This window comes from Oryx dammah, unplaced genomic scaffold (genome assembly GCF_014754425.2).
Source record: "Oryx dammah isolate SB20612 unplaced genomic scaffold, SCBI_Odam_1.1 HiC_scaffold_4, whole genome shotgun sequence".
Classification (NCBI taxonomy): domain Eukaryota; kingdom Metazoa; phylum Chordata; class Mammalia; order Artiodactyla; family Bovidae; genus Oryx; species Oryx dammah.
In genome coordinates, this window is record NW_024070188.1 from 81373450 (window position 1) to 81393077 (window position 19628).

The window sequence follows — 19628 nt, forward strand, 5'->3', positions numbered from 1 at the left end:
CATATATATGTAAAGTATATTCCAGTTTTTGACTTGCCTATTCATTTTTATAAAGATACCTTCTGTTGAACAGAAATTTTAATTTTCATAACATCTCTTTAACCAAATTCTTTTTTCTTTTATGGTTGTTGCATTCTATGTCCTAGCTAAGAAATTTTTCTTGCCTACCTGAAAGTCACAAATATTCTATGGGTTTGTCTAAAAGGCCTTTTGGTTTTCACTTTCTCATTAAGGCTATGATCCATTTCAAATTAATTTTTTGATTTGGGTGAGATAGTTGAAGTTCATTTTTTCCCCCTCTATATGAATAGCCAATAGTCCCAGCATCATTTGTTGAAAACATTTCCCTATCCTCATTGAACTGACTTTATGCCTTGGTTGAAAATCAATTTAATAAGTATGAGCCTATTTCTGTACTACATTGCATTCCACTGATCTATTTGTGTACCCTTATGTAAAATCACACAGTACTGATTAATGCAGATTTATAATAAAACTTGGGGCTTTGCAGGTGGTGCTAGTGGTAAAGAACTTGCCTGCCAATGTACGAAATGTAAGAGAATCGGGTTCGGTTACTAACTAGTTAGTAATTCTGCTTCTGAAGACAAGCAGTAGTAATGGTGGCATGATAACATGAATATCCCTAATTGTACACTGTATGTGGTTAAAATGGTAAATTTTATGTTACATGTATTTAACACAAAGAAACAAAAAAGAAATCTTTCCCAGGAACAACATAGCCTCCTATATTTTTTTCTAAATATTTTTCAGGTGTGTCTTTCACACTTAGGTCTTCAGTCCATTTGGAAATTGCTGTTGTAAATTATGTGAAGTAGGAATCCAATTTTGTCTTCAATCTATATGGATACCACATAGCTCAGCATCGTTTACTGAATACACTGTGCTTTTATACTACTACTTGGTGGTATATTTCTATATGTATATGAGCATGTTTCTAAGCTCTCTCTTCTGTTCCCTGAGTTTACTTTCCTGTCCCTAAATCAAGACCAGTAATTAAGCCAGGAGTCTTGATTATTATGGCTTTATATTGTTTTGATATCTAGAAGGCAGAGACTTTTTCTTCAAAATTGAGTTAGGAATTCCAGGTGCTCTGTCTTTTCATAGACATGTTAGGTTCAACATGTGAAGCTCCATGAAAAGCCATATTCCAATTTTAATTGGAATTTCAACAAATCTGTGTATTTGGAGAAAATGGACATCTTTATGATACTGAGTCTTCCTACCCCAAGAATATGGTGAGTGGTAGTCACTCAGTTGTGTCTGACTCTCTGCAACCCCATGGACTGTAGCCTGCCAGGCTTCTTTGTCCATGGAATTCTCCAGGCAAGAATATTGGAGTGGGTTGCCATTTCCTTCTCCAATGAATATAATATATGGCTGCTTTTACTTGGGTCTTCTTTTACGTGTTTCAATAGAGCACTATAATTTTCTCCTTAAAGGACAATGCACCTTTAGTTTGATCTATTTCCAGACACCTTCAGTTTTCAATACTGTTATGAATAGCATCTTTTTATTATTAAAATTCCCAGTTTTTGCTGGTGTGTAGAAGTTACTCTTTTATTCAGAAATCTCCTTGAACTAAAGGTCATTTTTGATGACCTCCTAACAAAAGAAGCCCTTCCAGTCCTTCTTTATCACATCCTATCAGTTAACCTTCTAGTTATCTGATTTTTACTATCCTTTTCCCTGCCTATAATCAAGTTGCCAGCTCACCATTGTAAGTTCAATGTCTAGAATAGGGTCTGACATATACCGCACAAAATGTTTGTTGAATAAAGAAATGGCGATTTTAAATCTAGATGATTTGGAAAAACACGGAAAGAAAAGCAGATTTTGAAGTGATGGTGAAGTGAGGTCTAATTCAGGTTGGGAGGCATTCTTTAGAGTTCTCACAGGTCATTAACGTGCAGGCATCTGACATCTGGCGCACAAGAATAGAGGTTTGATGTGATGGAACCGATGAGACAGTGAAAGAGGGGAATGCATTCAAGAAGAAAAAAAAAGAGAATATATTTAGGAACAACTACAGTTGGGGAAGATTAGAGAGAGGGAGGGAACGAGCATGCGCAACAGCATGGAAACCAACCGGACGGGAAAGATTTGAAGCAAAGAAAGAGGCAAATAAATGGAAGAGCTAGGTTCCTAAATCACATAAACACACAATTGGAGAAGTACAATTTCACCTAAGGAACAGAAAGCAAGAAACCTCATTTCTCGACTGGTAAAAAAACAATTAGAGCTCCAATACATTGTTGTTCAGTAGCTAAGTGGAGTCCGACTCTTTGCAACCCTATGGACTGCAGCATGCCAGGCTCTTTCTGTCTTCCACTATCTCCCCGACTTTGCTCAAGTCATATCCATTAGGTTGGGTGATACTATCTAACCATCTCAGCCTCTGTTCCCCTCCTCCTCCTGCCCCGTCTTTCCCAGCATGAAGATCTTTTCCAATGAGTGGACTCTTCGCATCAGGTGGCCAGAGTATTAGACTACAGATCCGAATCTGGGGAAGGAAGTAATTTTAGAACTCTCTGGGTCTTTCCTCCGGGCTCGGAGGACCCATCAGCATTCAATCTTATTCATCCTCTCGCGTCACAGCTATAGAGGCTGTAGTCTGAAAGGTTCCGATCTGAACTACGGAGACTTATTTCCTCCTCATTTTCACCATCCTTCCTGTGGCCGACGGTACCGGCAGGTGCTCTCTGGGCCTGGGACTGGAATTAAGAGAAGGGTGGCGACCGGGAAAGCAGAGCCGGGCTGCTGAGGCGGGGAAACAGGCCCTCACCTCACGCCCAGCGCCGGGTCAGCCGGTCAGCCAGGGGCCGCGCGCCCTCCCTGGGGCGCCCCGGCCGCGCCGAGTCGCCGCCCGCCTCACGGCCCGCAGTGCCCGGCTTCGCCGAGGCCTGCATCCGCCCCCCACCCACGAACCCAGCCCTACCTTCCTTACCTGCCGGCGCGCGGAGGCGGCCACAGCCCCCTTTCCGTTCACGCAAGAGCGAGTTGGCTGGGAGCCCGCCCCGGGCCACCGCTCCCAGTCCCCGCCCCTCCGCTCCCAGTCCCCGCCCCTCCACCGGCGGCGGGCGGCACGTGACCCCGCCCTCACCTCGCCCCGCCCCGCCATAAGCCCCGCCCACAGCCCGCCTCCCTGCCGGCGCGCCCCACCCTTGAGGCCGTCGCGCCGGCGATGACGTAGCAGGCGCATGGGCACTCTGTCGTCGGTGCCTAGGTGCTGCGGGATCCGTGGGTGGAAAGGTGCGTGGCGTCGGCCCTCGGAGCGGTAGGGGAGCTGGGCTGCGTGGAAGCTCTGTGGGTTTCCAAGAAAAAAGGAGGGGACGGGAAAGTCCCAGAAACCTGCCTTTCATGTTGCGGGGTTACAGGGTTCCGTCCTGTCTCTTTCTGACGAGGCCGGCGGCTGCCCCGCGGCAGTTGAACCGTGCATTTCTTTTGCAGGGGGGCATTGCCCAGCGCCCAGGTGTGGAAGTTTAATAAGAGTTAATTTGGCGTGAGCTGAATGGGTTCCCTTCGAGCGCACGTCACTGTGGTACATATTTTATTTGGCAATATAACGCAAGATCTGGAGACTTGGATTGTTCTTTTTCTGCTGGTACCTGCGACTTAAATCTTTTTGCTCCATCTCATCTGTAAAACGAGATGGTCGGAGCCCCCATATAATTTTTAAGGCCCCTTGCGAAGCTACCATTCTGTGACTCCTGTCTCCGAGAATTTTACCTTTTATCATATTTCTAGGTGGGAAAAAAATATTTTGAATAATGTACTTGTTCTAAACCTGGATTGGCCACATTGCTGTGGAGTTAGACCCCATTAGGCTTTCATTAGGATTGACTGGGGGTAGGATTTGTTTGCAAATAAGATTTGTGCATTGTTACTATCCCAAATAGACTCGTTTGAATTTTGTTAAAAGATCAGAATATCTGGATGTTTTCCTAATGTTAGCTCTGTGTTTTTCATAGACTTCTATGTTTAGTCTTGGCATTTAATTTTTTGCCTCTGTTCAGAAGTAAATCACCAAGGATATTGAAGTTAATGCTTTTATATTTTGTCACCTTAGGGTTTTGTTACCATTTTTAAGGTCATCAGCACCTTCTGACTGGGAAAAGATGGTCAACGTCTTGAAAGGAGTGCTTATAGAATGGTTAGTAGTTTTGATACTTACTAAGTTTTAAATCTGCACATTGAGTCTTTTTGTTTGTTTGTTTTGCACATTGAATCTTGATTTGCATGTGTACTGTTTCCAAAATCCATTTTGTTTTGTTCTTAAGATCTGAATGAATCAAGTCTTTCAGCTTTCTCAACTTCATTTTTCTTGCTTAGTAACTAGTGGGACAAATTTTGTTGCTAAGTTTCTTCCTAGTGCCAGTTTTCAGCATCTCTGTTGAATTGATGTCATTGGCGTTATTTCCAACAAGTTTTGGTCAGTGGCAGGCAGCATATATGTGAAATTAACCCTCTTTAGGGGAACAGTGCTTGTATTTTCAAGTTATCAGTGATTAACTAGAATTTTAGGGCCTGCCAAAGTCACACAAACTTTGGTCTTTAAAAAAAGAGAAAAAAACAGGAGAGCCAGTTGAAGGTTTCTTAAACTAGGCACACATTCCAAAGGAGAAACTAAAAGCTGTGGGCAGAGCAACCCCATGGACTGCAGCACCCCAGGCTCTCCCCTCCGTGGGATTTCCCAGGCAAGAATATTGGAGTGGGTTGCCATTTCCTTCACTAGGAGATCTTCCTGACCCAGGGATCAAACCCAGTTCTCCCGCATTCCAGGCAGATGCTTTACCATCTGAGCCACCTGGGAAGCAAAGGGGTACAGAACTGGGTTGGTCACAGAGGAAGGATTTGTTAAGATACTCTGCTGCTTGTTACTTTCACTATTTTAACGTGCGAGACTAGAATGTTTGGTGATGGAAGTAAACGCTAGAAATGAGAGAAACGTTCACTTGAATTCCAAGCATACTGTGCTGTTGTCTTTTGGAAAACACTTCTGAGCTACTTTTTGTTTTTTATTTTTCTTATTACTTTGTCATAGCTAATAGAAACATTTTCCTGGTTGGTCTTTTAATGTTATTTATTTATTTATTATTTATTTTTATTTTTACTTTATTTTACTTTACAATACTGTATTGGTTTTGTGTACACCTGTGGTGGATTCATGTCAGTGTATGGTAATGTTATTTTTTTAACACAGAGGATCCACACACACACTGTCAGCTGCTTTTCCCTTTTATTTTTTCCAATTCTTCCAAATTTAATCTTCCTTCTGGATTTGATTGGTATTCACCTCTCTCCTAAGGTCTTCATATTTTTCTTTTGATTGATATTTTGTATTTCATTCATCTGGAATTTATTGAGAGAAGGGGCGTATTAAATTAGCTGTCTTTTTTTTTTTTTGGTCAAATAGCTGAATAATTGTCCAACAACATTTATTTCCTTCCCTCATGATGTGTGGTGGCTCTTTTATCACGTCGTCTTTCTGTCCTTGCTACTGTCCTTGCTTTCTGTCCTTCCCTAATCCCATGCCACATCCATTTTTTGTCATTCTTACCTATTCAAGAATAACCTGGGAATAATTTAGTTTGTTTCCAAAATAGTCCTTTTGGAATGATGGTTGGAATTGTATTACACACATGCATATATATTTTTTAATGATAGCTGGAAAGCACTTTAAAGAGCAAAACTTTGGGAGAATCATTAAAGTTTTGGTGGTAGGCTTTCACTTTTAGCCCTAAGAATAGAGAGCGCAAATTTGTAAGAGGAACTGGGGTATTTTTTCCTGATGGGACAAGCTCCCACTGGTTTGCTTGTGACCAGCCTCAAAATTGTCCCTGGGCACTAGTGGCCTTCTGTCACCTTGTTTTTCCATGTATTGCCCAGACTAGCACCATCTGGAGCTTGTTAGAAATGAAAAATTTCAGACCTCACCCCAAATCTCCTAAGTCAGAACTGTGCATACAAAAGGATTTTTACACAGTGCCCTTAATCAGCTGAAGTTTGCTAATCAGTTTTGCAGTGGAAAATTTTCTTGCCCCAGGACTAGATTTTATTTTTCAGATGGATGCTATCCTAGCAGGGACTTCCCTTGTGGCTCAGTGGTAAAGAACCTGCCTGCCAGTGCAGGAGACCCAACAGACCCAGCCGGGTTTGATCCCTGTGTCAGGAAGATCTCCTGGAGTAGAAAATGGCAACCCACTCCAATGTTCTTGCCTGAAAAATTCTGTGGACAGAGGAGCCTGGCAGTCTACCGTGCATGGGGTCACAAGAGTCAGACACAACTTAGTGACTAGGCAATAACAACTATCCTTGCAAAACTTAATTTTTCCCTTCATGGTGAAATCTAAAGTGTAGTCTGAACAGTTTTTCAGAAGGGCAGCTGTCTTCCCAAAGATTCAGATCTTTCAAGAAGGCTCCAGACCTAAGCAATAATAGAATCGTAAAGGGCATGGCCAGGGCCAGTGGCCTCCTCCATGAGTAGATGCACCTGTTGGGATGGTGGAACCTGAAAGAGTCCTTCAGTCCCCTCATGTCTATACTTGATGCCAAAGGGAAGACTGTTGATAATACAACAGCAGCTGTATACTTCTGTTTATCACCTCATAATATTCACAGATGGTATGAAGCATTTAGGTGAATTGGAGTTCAGATCTCCATTGAGAGATAAATAAACAGTATATAACATTGGCCATTTAGTCCCTACTGTCAGTGAATTGAAAAATTGAAAAGTATATGAATATAATAAGATTCTTTCTTCCCAATGCTTATCAAATACCAGAGTCTAAAGATTTTCATATTTTTTTTGTCAACGTGAGATTGGTGAAAACTTCCTGTTTGTTGGGATCCACCTCTGTCTTTGACTGCCAGCCTCACACCAAGAGTTTGCTGAGTGGAGCCAACCACAGCAGTTACTGAAGCAAGCCACATATGCTCAGCACATGTCTGCATCCGATTCCAGGTGCTCAAGCAGACCTCTGGTGTGATACTTATCACAGTTGGTTTGGCAAGTGCTTCAGCAAGGAAGATTTGTAGTACAGGTGCAAATTCCAACCAGTTCACAGCACGAGCGCAAAGAATCTGGAAAAATAGGTAGTATTAGACCACTCCTGTCATTACACTTTTGGCTTCCAAACCTGCATTCTGTATGAAAAGCAAATCAGAATGAAGGCCAAACCAGTCTAACCACTGTCCTATTCTTTCACAGTATTTACTGTATCTTTTGTGAGCCTTTGCTTTTTATTCTTAGCAAGGCCAAATTCACTGAAGTTTCTTGGGCACCCAGAACAATGCCTGAGATATATATATAGAGAGAGCTACTTAGTAAATATTTGTTTATTGAAAGAATTTTGGTAATAAAATTGAATCAAGGGGTATAATCTCACTTAAATTCCAGATGATTAGTGTTCCTTTGGAGCTTCTCTACTACGACTGAGAACTAGAGTGGGTCTTGATAGATTGAATTCAAGTTTCAGTACAGAAAAAGTTTGTACAATAGGCCTCCTTTTTGGCAAGTTACATCAGAGTAGCTTTTTTTTTTCTTTTAATTGGCGTATAGTTGATTTACAGTGTTAATTTCAGGTTTACTGCAGAGTGATTTAGTTATACACAAAATTACTTTTTCTATGACCATATTAATTGATCAGAAAAAAATAAAACATCAAGATGACTGGTGATTTTGTACCAGGTGAAGTTAAGCTGAAACGTTAATTTGACTTAAAGAGTTAAAAACAACATTTGAGTAATACATAATGCACATGTAATAGGAGATGGCTAAAATGGCAAGGGTAGTCTGCAAATGGCAGAAATTTTGAAAACATTGACCTATTGGTTAAAAGCACAGATGTGAGTCCCCTGGCAATTCTTGGTTTCAGTTTGTTCATGGAAAGTATGCAGATGTATTTTATTTATAAAATTTCTGGAGATGAAAGTCTTCATAACCGCTTCACCCTTGCTGTCTCTAATCCCAATAGCTAGTCAGTTGTGTGTCATCTCTGAATGCACTGCGCTCAGACAGTAACAAGATAACGTATCAATTCGGACAGCAGTATTTATAATGTCCTTCTTTCTCCTCCTTGTTCCATTTAGACCCCCAATTTATTTTAAAGGGTTAACAAAAAACTATTGTATGCCCTGTCACCTAGAGAGAGAGAGAGAGAGATGAAGGCACATCCCTCCTCGCAGGGACGGGAGGGAGCAGCCTGGGTGCAGAGCGCTGAGGCCAAGGGGTGGTTTCTGTCTTCCCTCTCCTATCTCCTCTTAAATTGCCCTCCTTCCTGTCTCCACCTCTTCCCACCCCCACCCCTTTTGCATGTATAGGCTTGGAGCAGTTGAGACTGCAGCTGAGATTTCAGAGTCTGAGCAGGAAGACAGAAGTTGTAGAGAAGCTGAAGCTTTGGATTCCCTGTCCTGTGGGCCTTCTCATTTTCATTTCTGTAAGATCTGAAAGAACCCTGTTCAGCCTGCTTCATTACTGCCAGATTCTTTCTAGAATTACTCTTTAAAGTCTTTTTTTTTTTTTAATATTTCACAGCCTGGGTATGATTGGTAAGATGATAGGATGATTGGTACGATTGTTTATTTCAGTAAGATTTCTCAATGTGCAGGGTGGTGTTGCTTTACAAAAATTTCTTATTTAAATTTTTATTCTGTGTAACTGCCAAAATTAGGGAGTTACTGCAGGTGTAAATTTAACATCCTTAGTATCTGCTTAAATCTGTGACCATCACATTGCCTCTCTTTGTATTTATAGAAGACCCTGTTGTCTCTCCCATTCTGCACAGGCAGTGAGGGGACCAGATGCAGTGATCTTAGTTGTCTGAATTTGAGTTTTAAGCCAACTTTTTCACTCTCCTTTTTCATCTCATTATCAGAGACTCTCATTATCTTGAGACTCTCATTCCTAGGCCCTCAGTCACCCAAAACGCCACAGATTTCCAGGTCATCCTTCATTCATTTTACATTCACTACCTTCTGGCTCTGTTCATTGGCACTTAAATTCTACCTCCCCCTCGCCCCTACCCCATCCTTTCCACTTTAGCCTCTAGAACTTAGTGAGAGCAGGAACCCCTAGGTCCCAGCTTCCTCTCTCAACTTTCCATCTTTCTTCTCCCCCAGTTCCCTTTTTTGTTGTTGTTATAATAAAACTTAGCTTTCCCCTGAGCCCGCTCTGTTGACTTTTTTACTCTAATATATCTTGTACCTTTGGGCCAAGAAATAGGATGGGTATCTACCTTCTTTGACTGTGTGGATCACAATAAACTGTGGAAAATTCTGAAAGAGATGTGAATACTAGACCACCTGACCTGCCTCTTGAGAACAGGTCAGGAAGCAACAGTTAGAACTGGACATGGAACAACAGACTGGTTCCAAATAGGAAAAGGAGTACGTCAACGCTGTATTTTGTCATCCTGCTTATTTAACTTCTGTGCAGAGTACATCATGAGAAACGCTGGACTGGAAGAAACACAAGCTGGAATCAAGATTGCCGGGAGAAATATCAATAACCTCAGATATGCAGATGACACCACCCTTATGGCAGAAAGTGAAAAACTAAAGAGCCTCTTGATGAAAGTGAAAGAGGAGAGTGAAAAAGTTGGCTTAAAGCTCAACATTCAGAAAATGAAGATCATGGCATCCGGTCCCATCACTTCATGGGAAATAGATGGGGAAACAGTGGAAACAGTGTCAGACTTTATTTTGGGGGGCTCCAAAATCACTGCAGATGGTGACTGCAGCCATGAAATTAAAAGATGCTTACTCCTTGAAAGGAAAGTTATGACCAACCTAGACAGCATATTAAAAAGCAGAGACATTACTTTGCCAACAAAGGTCCGTCTAGTCAAGGCTATGGTTTTTCCAGTGGTCATGTATGGATGTGAGAGTTGGACTATAAAGAAGGCTGAGTGCAGAAGAATTTATGCTTTTGAACTGTGGTGTTGGAGAAGACTCTTGAGAGTCCCTTGGACTGCAAGGAGATCCAACCAGTCCATCCTAAAGGAGATCAGTCCTGGGTGTTCATTGGAAGGACTGATGTTGATGCTGAAAGTTTGGCCACCTGATGCGAAGAGCTGACTCATTTGAAAAGACCCTGATGTTGGGAAAGATTGAGGGGAGGAGGAGAAGGGGATGACAGAGAATGAGATGGTTGGATGGCATCACCAACTTGATGAACATGGATTTGGGTGGACTCCAGGAGTTGGTGATAGACAGGGAGGCCTGGCGTGCTGCGGTTCATGGGGTCGCAAAGAGTCGGACACAACTGAGTGAACTGACTGACTGACTACCTTCTTTCTCATTGCCACCTCCAGAAATCCTCCCCCAATTCCAGGAAAACCCCCGGTTCCCAATCTGATGAACCCACCCAGTAATCCTCTCTTGTAATCATCTACAAACACCTAGGTCTTTCCTTGAAGGTTTTTCTTTGAAGGCGACCTGTCACTCTTGAGGAGCACTCCAGAGATTCTTAAGTGATTTCATGTGTGTAGTCCTTTCAGTCCCCTGATGACCTCTCAGCTCCCTGACCTCCTTTTCCAGTGAGCTTTCCTTGTCCTCCTGTCGCCATTTGCATTGTCACACCTACCAGTATTGGGGTCTCGTCAAAACCTCTGTTTCAGGCACCTACCTCTGACCACCACCTCCTCTTTCCAGGTCATGCCCTCTAATACCCTAGGTCTATAGTTTCTTTTGGAGAAGGAAATGGCAGCCCACTCCAGTGTTCTTGTGTGGAGAATCCCATGGACAGAGGAACCTGGTGGGCTTCAGTGTATGGGGTTGCAAAGAGTCAGACACGACTAAGCAGCTAACACAGTTCCTTTGGACCTCCCGGGTGGCTCCTTTGATTCTCCCAGACCTGCAGTCTGCTGATCCCCCCAGCTCTTTCCTGTCCTGCACGGTTCCCAACCCTCGCTTCCATCAGTGTACTCGTCCTCGTAAAGACCCTCAACTCCCTTGGCCCTCTCTCAGTCACATTCACCAGGTCCGGTTCAGTCCAGCTCTCCCCCTGTTGGGAACCTTTACTTCCACAACTCTAGATGGCTGGAGAGCATACTGATCGGTCTCACTTTAAATTCATGACTGGTATTAAACTCATGTCTTAAATGAATGTAGCCTGCAAATTCCTAAGTTCATTTGTTCTCCCAGTTTCCTAGTCAAGCTGTTATATTTCACCAAATTAAGAGTCCATCAGTTTTAAAATTTAGCAGTATGTTATGTTCCTCTTAAGAAAAATCATATGCTATTAAATCGAGACCCATCCCAGTTTGGGAGATAATTAAAATCTTCTTGGAATGAATGGAATGTGGTATTTCATCTTCTCTTATCGCAGAAACCGCCCCTGTCCTTACCTCGGCTCGTCACTCTGTTTCTTGTTTCACTGAGAAAATGGAACATCCGCTAGTCTTTTATCACATGGACCTGGGCCCGTACACTCTTCCCGCCGCGATGCTAACTCTGAACGACATCCTTCTCCAACTCCCGCTTGATTTTCCTGCTCTTTGTAGCAGAATTTCTCAGAAGATACATTTCTGTTCACTTTTCTCTGATTTCGCTCCTCTCAGTCTAAAAACCACTCCAATCAGATTGTCTCCTGTGTTGTCATCGTCTTGAAACTGCTCTTGTGAAGGTCCAGTAGCTTTCTGAATCCAGTGGTCCATTTTCAGTCCTTATCTTACTATTCCTATTAACAGCATTTGACCCAGTTGATCTCTTCCTCTTCCTGGATATCCTTTGTTAACATCGCTTCCAAGTACCCTTCAGGTTTTCTTCCGACCTCAGTGGTCACTTTCTATCTGTTTTGCTGATTCCTTCTTTCCTTCCTAACCTTCTGGGGTTGGGGTGTCCAGGGCTTGGTGCCTGGACTCTCCTCTCTCGCTCTGCTCACTCCTTGGTCATGGCTCTAAATGCCATCTAGACACTGATGACTTACTGACTCCTCATTCTGGACTCCACTGCTGAAATCCAGAATTGTATATCCGGCTTCCTGCTCAGCCACTTCACGCGGGTGACATCTCAAAGGTACCATGCCTGAAAGTGGACTCCTGATCTTACCTGCACACCTGTCCTTCCATGTTCCTCCTCATCTCAGGGCAAGGCCACTTCATGTCTCCATTATTCGAGTCCAGCCTCAGCAAGCTATGTTGGCTTTACGTTCGGCATGTGTCTAGCACTCAGCCGCTGCCCAATCTCACTCACCACCGAGGTCCAGATCCCTGTGTCTTGTCTGGATTACCGCAGTCACCTTCTAATGGGTCTCCCTCCTTCCAGCCTTGCCTCCACCGTCCACCAGCCTTTTCTCAGCCCTGCAGTCAGTATGATCCTCAACATTTAAAAGTCAGGTCAGTTTGTAAGTTAATTCAGGATGAAGCTCTGACCTCATCTGGTGCTGCCCCCGCCCCGCCCCCCAGCTCCCCCCTCCAGCTCTGTGGCCTTGCTGTTCGCTCTCCCTGGGCAGCTCTGCGTCACATCACCCCGTGGTTTGCTTCCTGCCTCTGCCTGACATTTGTTCAGATACCACCTGCTCAGTAAGGCCTTTCCTGAGGCCCCTTCTTAAACTTCCAAGATCATGTCACTGTCGTCACTGCCATTTCTCACTTTGATTCCTTGGTTTTTGTTTGTTTGTCATAGTGTTAGCACTAGACTGTAAGCTCCACAATAGAAAGGGTTCTGAATTGTTTGCTTCACTGCTGAATCCCCCGGACCGCAGTAGCACTGGATACATGTTGGGTGTTCAGTAAGTTTTTATTGAATGAGGGAATAAAACTTAAAATAGCGTATTTGCTGCTACTGCTGCTGCTAAGTCACTTCAGTCACGTCTGACTCTGTGTGACCCCATAGACGGCAGCCCACCAGGCTCCCCCATCCCTGGGATTCTCCAGGCAAGAACACTGGAGTGGGTTGCCATTTCCTTCTCCAAGCGTATTTGCTACTTCTGAGCAAATCAATATCCCACATTAGTATGGTCATTCTGATACCGCAACTAAAGAATTTAACTGAATTTTGCGAAACTTAAGTGGGTAAACATAACCTTAGTATTCTGAACCTAAGGTAACAAACATACTAGGAGCTAAATTTAAAATCTATGTCATTTCTGACATGGGCAGACCTGCTTATTTATTCACATCATTTTAGAGCATAGTAAATTGTTAATAAAATTATTTTGAAGGTAAGTTGTTGAAAGTAATTAAGACAGCCATTTTTTCAGGAAGACTTGACTTTATTCATAGTTAGTATGCCATGCACCATACTCACTTAGTAATTGAAATCCATTACTTGTTAGCTTCACGTATACCTATGCTTGTACTTAAAAGCAATAAAATGTATACAGTTTTCAGTAAATTACACTGACCTCTTTGAATTAAATAGTTGTTTTTGTAATTGATGTTGACATCCCTCAAAAAGAAAGATTGTGTGAGATTATGTTTTCTCTCAGAATTAAAAAAAATCTATATGTAACTGGACATAATTTTATATTCATCTTTTGCTAAACACATTATTGTATGTTATGTCCTTTGTTGTGATTCACGTTTTTATAAAAAGCATTTCTATAAATCCAAAAAATTTTATCTCTTTGCCTTAAGACTATCCTGTTTATTCTAAGCTAAAAATCACAAACAGAGTTGAATTTAGCTCTTTTTCTGAGCTCAGTATGCTCAAAGAGATTTGGTTAGAATTTCCTTTAAAGATTATAAGTGATAGTTCAGACTTACGAGGTTCAGAATTAAAGAAGAGAAAAATACTTGAATATTTATTACCAGCCAGACATTGTCTTTGACATTTTTTAAATCAGTCCACAGGGCCGTGCTTTGGGTCCCTGTTAACTACAGAGCTGTGACTGTTGCTTTACTTTTACACTTGTCGCTGACAGATTATTATTTAAAATATCATTGTCGGCCTCTTCTAAACTTCCACCAACTGTTCTCAATGAAGCTGCGTCTGTGAATCGTCAACCCTTGGGGCAGAGAAGAGAGGGGAGGGATTGGGAAACACTTTCCAACTTTTAAGATTATCCTCAAACAGTCTGTGCTCAGTTTTCATCGTTCGGGTATACCTAGACAGCAAGGTGTCCCCTTGTCACGTGTTTCATCTCGACAGTGACTCTGCCACGAAGCCGTTTCTGCTGTACTTGTCTCATCACGTGTTTTATCTCGACAGTGACCCTGCAATGAAGCAGTTTCTGCTGTACTTGGACGAGTCAAACGCCCTCGGGAAGAAGTTCATCATTCAGGACATTGATGACACTCATGTCTTCGTAATAGCAGAGTTGGTTAATGTCCTCCAGGAGCGAGTAGGCGAATTAATGGACCAGAATGCCTTTTCTCTTACCCAGAAGTGAAAGTATTAGCTACTGACCCCTTGGGAATTAAAAGTAACAAGTGTGAGAGACAGCCACTATTCTGTGTCTTATGTGACCGGTTTGGTTTACAGAATTGCTTAGAAACATTTCATGGGAAAGACAGGGGTATCATTTGTTCATAAAAAAGCCCTGAACTGACTTTATTATGCTATTCCACCACCCTCCCCTGCCCCAGTATATATACCCTAGAATTAAAAAAAAAATTTTTTTTTAACAGTTGGGTGTAATTTGGCTTTTATTTACCTTTATTAAAATATAAATGTAATTGGTTTTCCTACCTTTTAATGCCAATTTATTCCATTAAGAATATAATGAAATATGCTTTTAAATCATCAATCTAATAATCTGGATACTTACTTTTGCTTGTTCTTATTAGTAATTGGGGGTTTGATAGAGTAGGTATGGTTTGTTTTGTTTCAACTAGATCAACATGCCAGGGTGGAAACTTCGGTAATATTTGTGCTTTACAAATAATATCTGCATACCAGCCAGCTCTACTGGTGAAGAAGATGTGGAAGAGAACCATGAAACATTACCCAAAAATTCAGTTTTTAAAAGCACCAAGGATTAGAAACAACCAAATGGAAAAGGTATGTGCTGCTTTGCAGCTTTCATCATTCCTTATTCAGACTTTGTCACATTTTCTTATTAAGGCAAGTGCTCTTTTATTAAGAAGTCAGTTTTACTTGGGACTTATTCCCTATGACAATCCCTGTTTAAACTTATCTCAAAAAGAAAGGTGGGAACAGACAGAAGCAAAGTCAGTCTTGGTGAAGGCCGCATGATGAGATTAAGGTTTGTTACATCTAGTTCTGTGGTTGATGCAGGCAGAAACAAGGACCCTTTTGGAGGCTTTGCTTCCCTTCCTGAAGGTGGTGTTAGCAGGATGGGTTCAGATAGCAGGAGTTTTCCAAGAAAAAAGAGAACTTTAAGGATGTTAGATGGAATCTTCTCAAACCCCAGTTCACCTGCCTCCCTATGGTGTGTGTATTCACAGCATCTGTGTACCAGAGTCAATTGTACATGCATTCCTAAACCTCCATTGGCATATTTATCGTGATTCCCACCTATGTAACTCAAACCACCCAATTTTGATTTTCACATAACAGTGCAAACAGTTTTGATGAGTTATTGGTCTTCCCTGATGGCTCAGATGGTAAAGAGTCTGCCCGCAACGCGGGAGACCTAGGTTCAATCCCTCGATTGGGAAGATCCCTTGGCGAAGGGAACACTGCCAACTCCAGTCCTTGGGCCTGAAAGATTCCATGGACAGAGGACCCCGGCAGGCCACAGTCTGTGGGGTCGCAAAGAGTCAGACACGATTGAGTGACTTTCACTTTTCCAGTGCCACACTTGTTGAATACAGTTCCTTCCTTTAGGATTTCCAGCTGTTCTGAAATGTTAACAACTCTTGTATTTCAGGCATGTCTAAATCAATTTGCCTTAGGTTTTTTTTGTCCCGGTAATTTTAACATGAAAGTGAGAGAAATTTTTTTTTAGAATATCAGAGTTTAAAAGGTACCAGAAAGACTATTGGACGGTGAGCACAAAGAGTGTTAAGTGGAGGAAAATCTTTTTAATTGTTTAAAAGCGGAGCTAGGGCAAACGCTCAGTTTGTTTCTCCAGACGGCATTAGAAAGACGGGACGGTATAGTGCTGGGAGCGCCGCACGGCAGCCACTGAGCTGACTTGTCCGATAGTGAGAGAAGCTAGGAGAACAAGAAATATCCAGGCAGCGTCTTCCCCAGGCTCTGCTGCTTGGAATCTGGTTGACACAATTCGATTTAGCACACTTTGGTTGTATAGTACAAGAGAGGTTGGCTGCTGGGTATGGGAGAAATTAATTGCTGTCTTTTTAACAAAGTCCTAAATATGTGAAAAGGTAGTATTAACTTAAATTTTCCTAACTGCATAAAAGAGTCATATGTTAATTTATGGAAGAGTGTTGGCCAGTCACAAATACCTGTGTACTAAAACTTGATTTTAAAATTATGCTAAGTTCTTGAGAAAGTTCCTTTCTTAACACTGTGTAAGGTCAAAACTTCTGAATTCCTTAGAACCCCAATTTCCTTGTGAAATTTAGTATGATTATTATAAATTTTCAAGCATCCTAAGTAGGCATAATGATTAACTTAAAAATGTTTGTTGAGAAATCAGTTTTGGTGAACACTAACTGATAACAGGCAACAAAGGTGCCAATCAAAATTATTAATGATTATATTGTTCTTAACATTATCTATGGGGGGTTCCCATGGGGCACTAGTGGCAAAGAATCTGCCTGCCAGTGCAGGAGACACAGAGACATGGGTTCAATCTCTGGGTCAGGAAGATCCCCTGGAGTAGGAAATGGCAACTCACTCCAGTATGCTCTCCTGGAAAATCCCACGGGCAAAGGAGCCTGGAGGGCTACAAGCCATGGGGCCGCAAAGGGTCAGACACAACTGAGTGAGCACAAAACATTTATAACAGAGGTGATTTGACATAATAGTACACTTTTCTGGAAAGATGGTAAATAATGTGCTTCCTCAATTTCATAATTACACATTAAACCTCTCTTAGCTCCAGAGAAGCTAAAAACTCTGACATACGCCTTCTGATTTTACTGCAATCATTCTCTCAACCACCTTTACAGACAGGAAAAGGGTAGGTTTTAACGATGAAGAAACGGTGCAGCCTGCAAATATGGTCAATTCATATTCTCAAGTATGCATAGCTCTGCTTCATTTGTAGCAGAGACAACACTAAAGGGTCTATTGGTGAGATTATTGAATATGCTTTTGGAAAACACTGTTCTCCCTACAGAAAAGTGATGACAAGCCCGACTGGGTCCAAGCTGCCTGGATCTAAACATAGCTCTCTGCTTTCCAGCTTTGGGATCTCATACATGTCGCTGAGTTTTTCTGTGCCTCTGAGCCCTCGTCTGTGAAAACAGGAAAAGTTATCCTCAAAACTTGTTTGGATGATTATAAGTTAAAATACATAAAGCAGATGGTTCTGAAATTTAGTTACCTTGAATCTAGAAGAGCACAATGAAAAAGAGGGAAAAAAGACATTTCAGCGCACATACATACACATTTTGTTTTTCGTGATCACTATACTATGAGAACAAGCAGATGGGGGAGGTGGGGAATTCCTTGTAAAAGAACATTAAGTAGATAGTGTGGGCAACTTTGTCAGGAAATACCTGAATCCTTAACTCTTCTGAGACCATCCCTCTCTCCCTTCACTCTTTTGTTTTAAATTAATTTTTTTATTGAAAGATAATTGCTTTACAGAATTTTGTTTTCTGTCAAGCCTCAACATGAATCAGCCGTGTGTGTGTGAAAGTCATTCAGTCATGTCTGACTCTTTAAGACCCCATGGACTATACAGTCTGTGGAATTCTCCAGGGCAGAATACTTGAGTGGGTAGCCTTTCCCTCCTCCAGGGGATCTTCCCGACCCAGAAATCAAACCAGTATTTCCTGCATTGCAGGCGGATTATTTACCAACTGAGCTATCAGCCACAGGTATACATATATCCCCTGCTTTTTGAACCTTCCTCCCCTCTCCCTCCCCATCCCACCCCTCTAGGTTGATACAGAGCCTGGGTTTGAGTTTCCTGAGCCATACAGCAAATTCCTGTTGGTTATCTATTTTACATATGGTAATATGAGTTTCCATGTTACTCTTTCCATACATTTCCTGTCAATCTTAAATTATCATTAATCTTTATTAGAATTCCTGGGTCAAGTCCATTTTTATTAAAACTAAGCCACTTTTCCTCACCCTTAGATACAACTTAGTGACTAAACCACCACCAGTCTGATGGATTTAAAGTGAAATTTAATCTCAATTATGTTTTTATCTTTATTTATTTTTGAAAGCTGTTTCAGCCTTGTGTATGTGTAACAGGGATAATTATATGCTCTTGTTTAATGAGAAATAAATAGCCTTTCAGCTTCATTATTACCAGTTGGCCTCTACCCAAACGGTTATTCTAACACTAGACCTGTGGGGAAATACTGTTTGTACAACTGAATTACGAATCGTTACTATGCATACAAGACTGTTCACATTCATAAGTTGGAGACTTCCTGCAGTGAGTTAGTTGGCCCCAGTCTAAATTTCACTGAAAATCATGAACCATTTTATGCTATTTGTAAATAAACACTGTTGAAGAGGTTTGCTGCCGCTGCTAAGTCACTTCAGTCATGTCAGACTCTTTGTGACCCCATAGACGGCAGCCCACTAGGCTCTTCTGTCCCTGAGATTCTCCAGGCAATAATACTGGAGTGGGTTGCCATTTCCTTCTCCAGTGCATGAAAGTGAAAGTGAAGTCGCTCAGTCGTGCCCAACTCTTCGCAACCCCATGGACTGCAGCCCACCAGGCTCCTCTGTCCATGGGATTTTCCAGGCAAGAGTACTGGAGTGGGTTGCCATATCCACTCCCAAAGTTGATTAATAAGATGCTAGAGGTAGACGTTTTCAGGGTGAATTTTTAAAGTAAGCTTTATCAAGTATACATAAAAGTGTGTGTCATAAATGTACACATCTTTGTAACTGTACACATCTCACAAACTGAACACACCTCTGTAACCAACACCATGATGAAGGAAAAAATCACCAACCTGAAGCCCTTCCGTGGAAACACTTCACTGTTACCACTGCTCACGGGTAAACACTGTTCTGACTTTGGACAGTGGAGATTAGTTTGCATGTCTTTTTAACTTTATATCAATATAATCAATGCAGTGTATACATTTGTGACTGACATCTGTCACTCAACAGTATACATGTGAGAGTCATCCATGCTGTTGCGAGATAGTTTTTCATTCTCATTGCTATATGTTAGGCATTCCATTATTTTCCTCAATCAAAGGCAAAGAGATATTTTGGTTAATAAGTCCTAAGATTTAATAATAAATTAGTCCTAAAAATTAATAAATAATTATATATATATATCAATTTGAATTTGATACACATCAAAAATTTTTGCTGCTGTCAACTAATCATACTAATAAATTTTTTCTGCCATGGCAGAATGCATATACTTCTGTTGTATTTCTTTGAGAGAAGAAATGGAAGTATAGAATCTAATTGCCAAATATTCTGGCCTTAGTGACATTGATGGTTTTATGGTTATAATAGCTTCTTAATTTAGTCCTTCATTTACTTATTTTTAAAATGTGTGCCATGTCCTAGATGAGGACAGCTACTGTTGTTTAAAAAAAAGATGGATGAGGTTCCTGTATCAGCTGGGAATGCTTTTGAGG

General features: G+C 41.6%; 2 protein-coding genes across 3 annotated transcripts in view; one reads left to right on the forward strand and one right to left on the reverse strand.

Moving 5' to 3' along the window:
- Nucleotides 1-3039, reverse strand: part of SERAC1 (serine active site containing 1) — a 55932-nt gene extending 52893 nt beyond the window's left edge. Inside the window, exon 1 of one of the 2 annotated variants that reach the window (XM_040238897.1) lies at nucleotides 2966-3039. The gene's annotated coding sequence lies outside the window, so the exon portion shown is untranslated. The remainder of the gene's footprint in view (nucleotides 1-2965) is intronic. The other variant, XM_040238898.1, reaches the window with a different exon arrangement.
- Nucleotides 3040-3221: 182 nt separating this feature from the next.
- Nucleotides 3222-14577, forward strand: GTF2H5 (general transcription factor IIH subunit 5). The gene is made up of 3 exons (XM_040238899.1): nucleotides 3222-3270; nucleotides 4108-4171; nucleotides 14173-14577. The coding sequence occupies exons 2-3, from the start codon at nucleotides 4137-4139 to the stop codon at nucleotides 14351-14353; spliced, it is 216 nt and encodes a 71-aa protein (XP_040094833.1). The 5' UTR covers nucleotides 3222-3270; nucleotides 4108-4136; the 3' UTR covers nucleotides 14354-14577.
- Nucleotides 14578-19628: the final 5051 nt, after the last annotated feature.

Excerpts from the sequence above, each read along its gene's own strand:
- GTF2H5 (XM_040238899.1), top strand. The coding sequence starts at position 4,137 with ATGGTCAACGTCTTGAAAGGAGTGCTTATAGAATG. Across the intron at positions 4,172-14,172 it reads AAAGGAGTGCTTATAGAATG|TGACCCTGCAATGAAGCAGT; the intron begins GTTAGTAGTTTT and ends TTATCTCGACAG.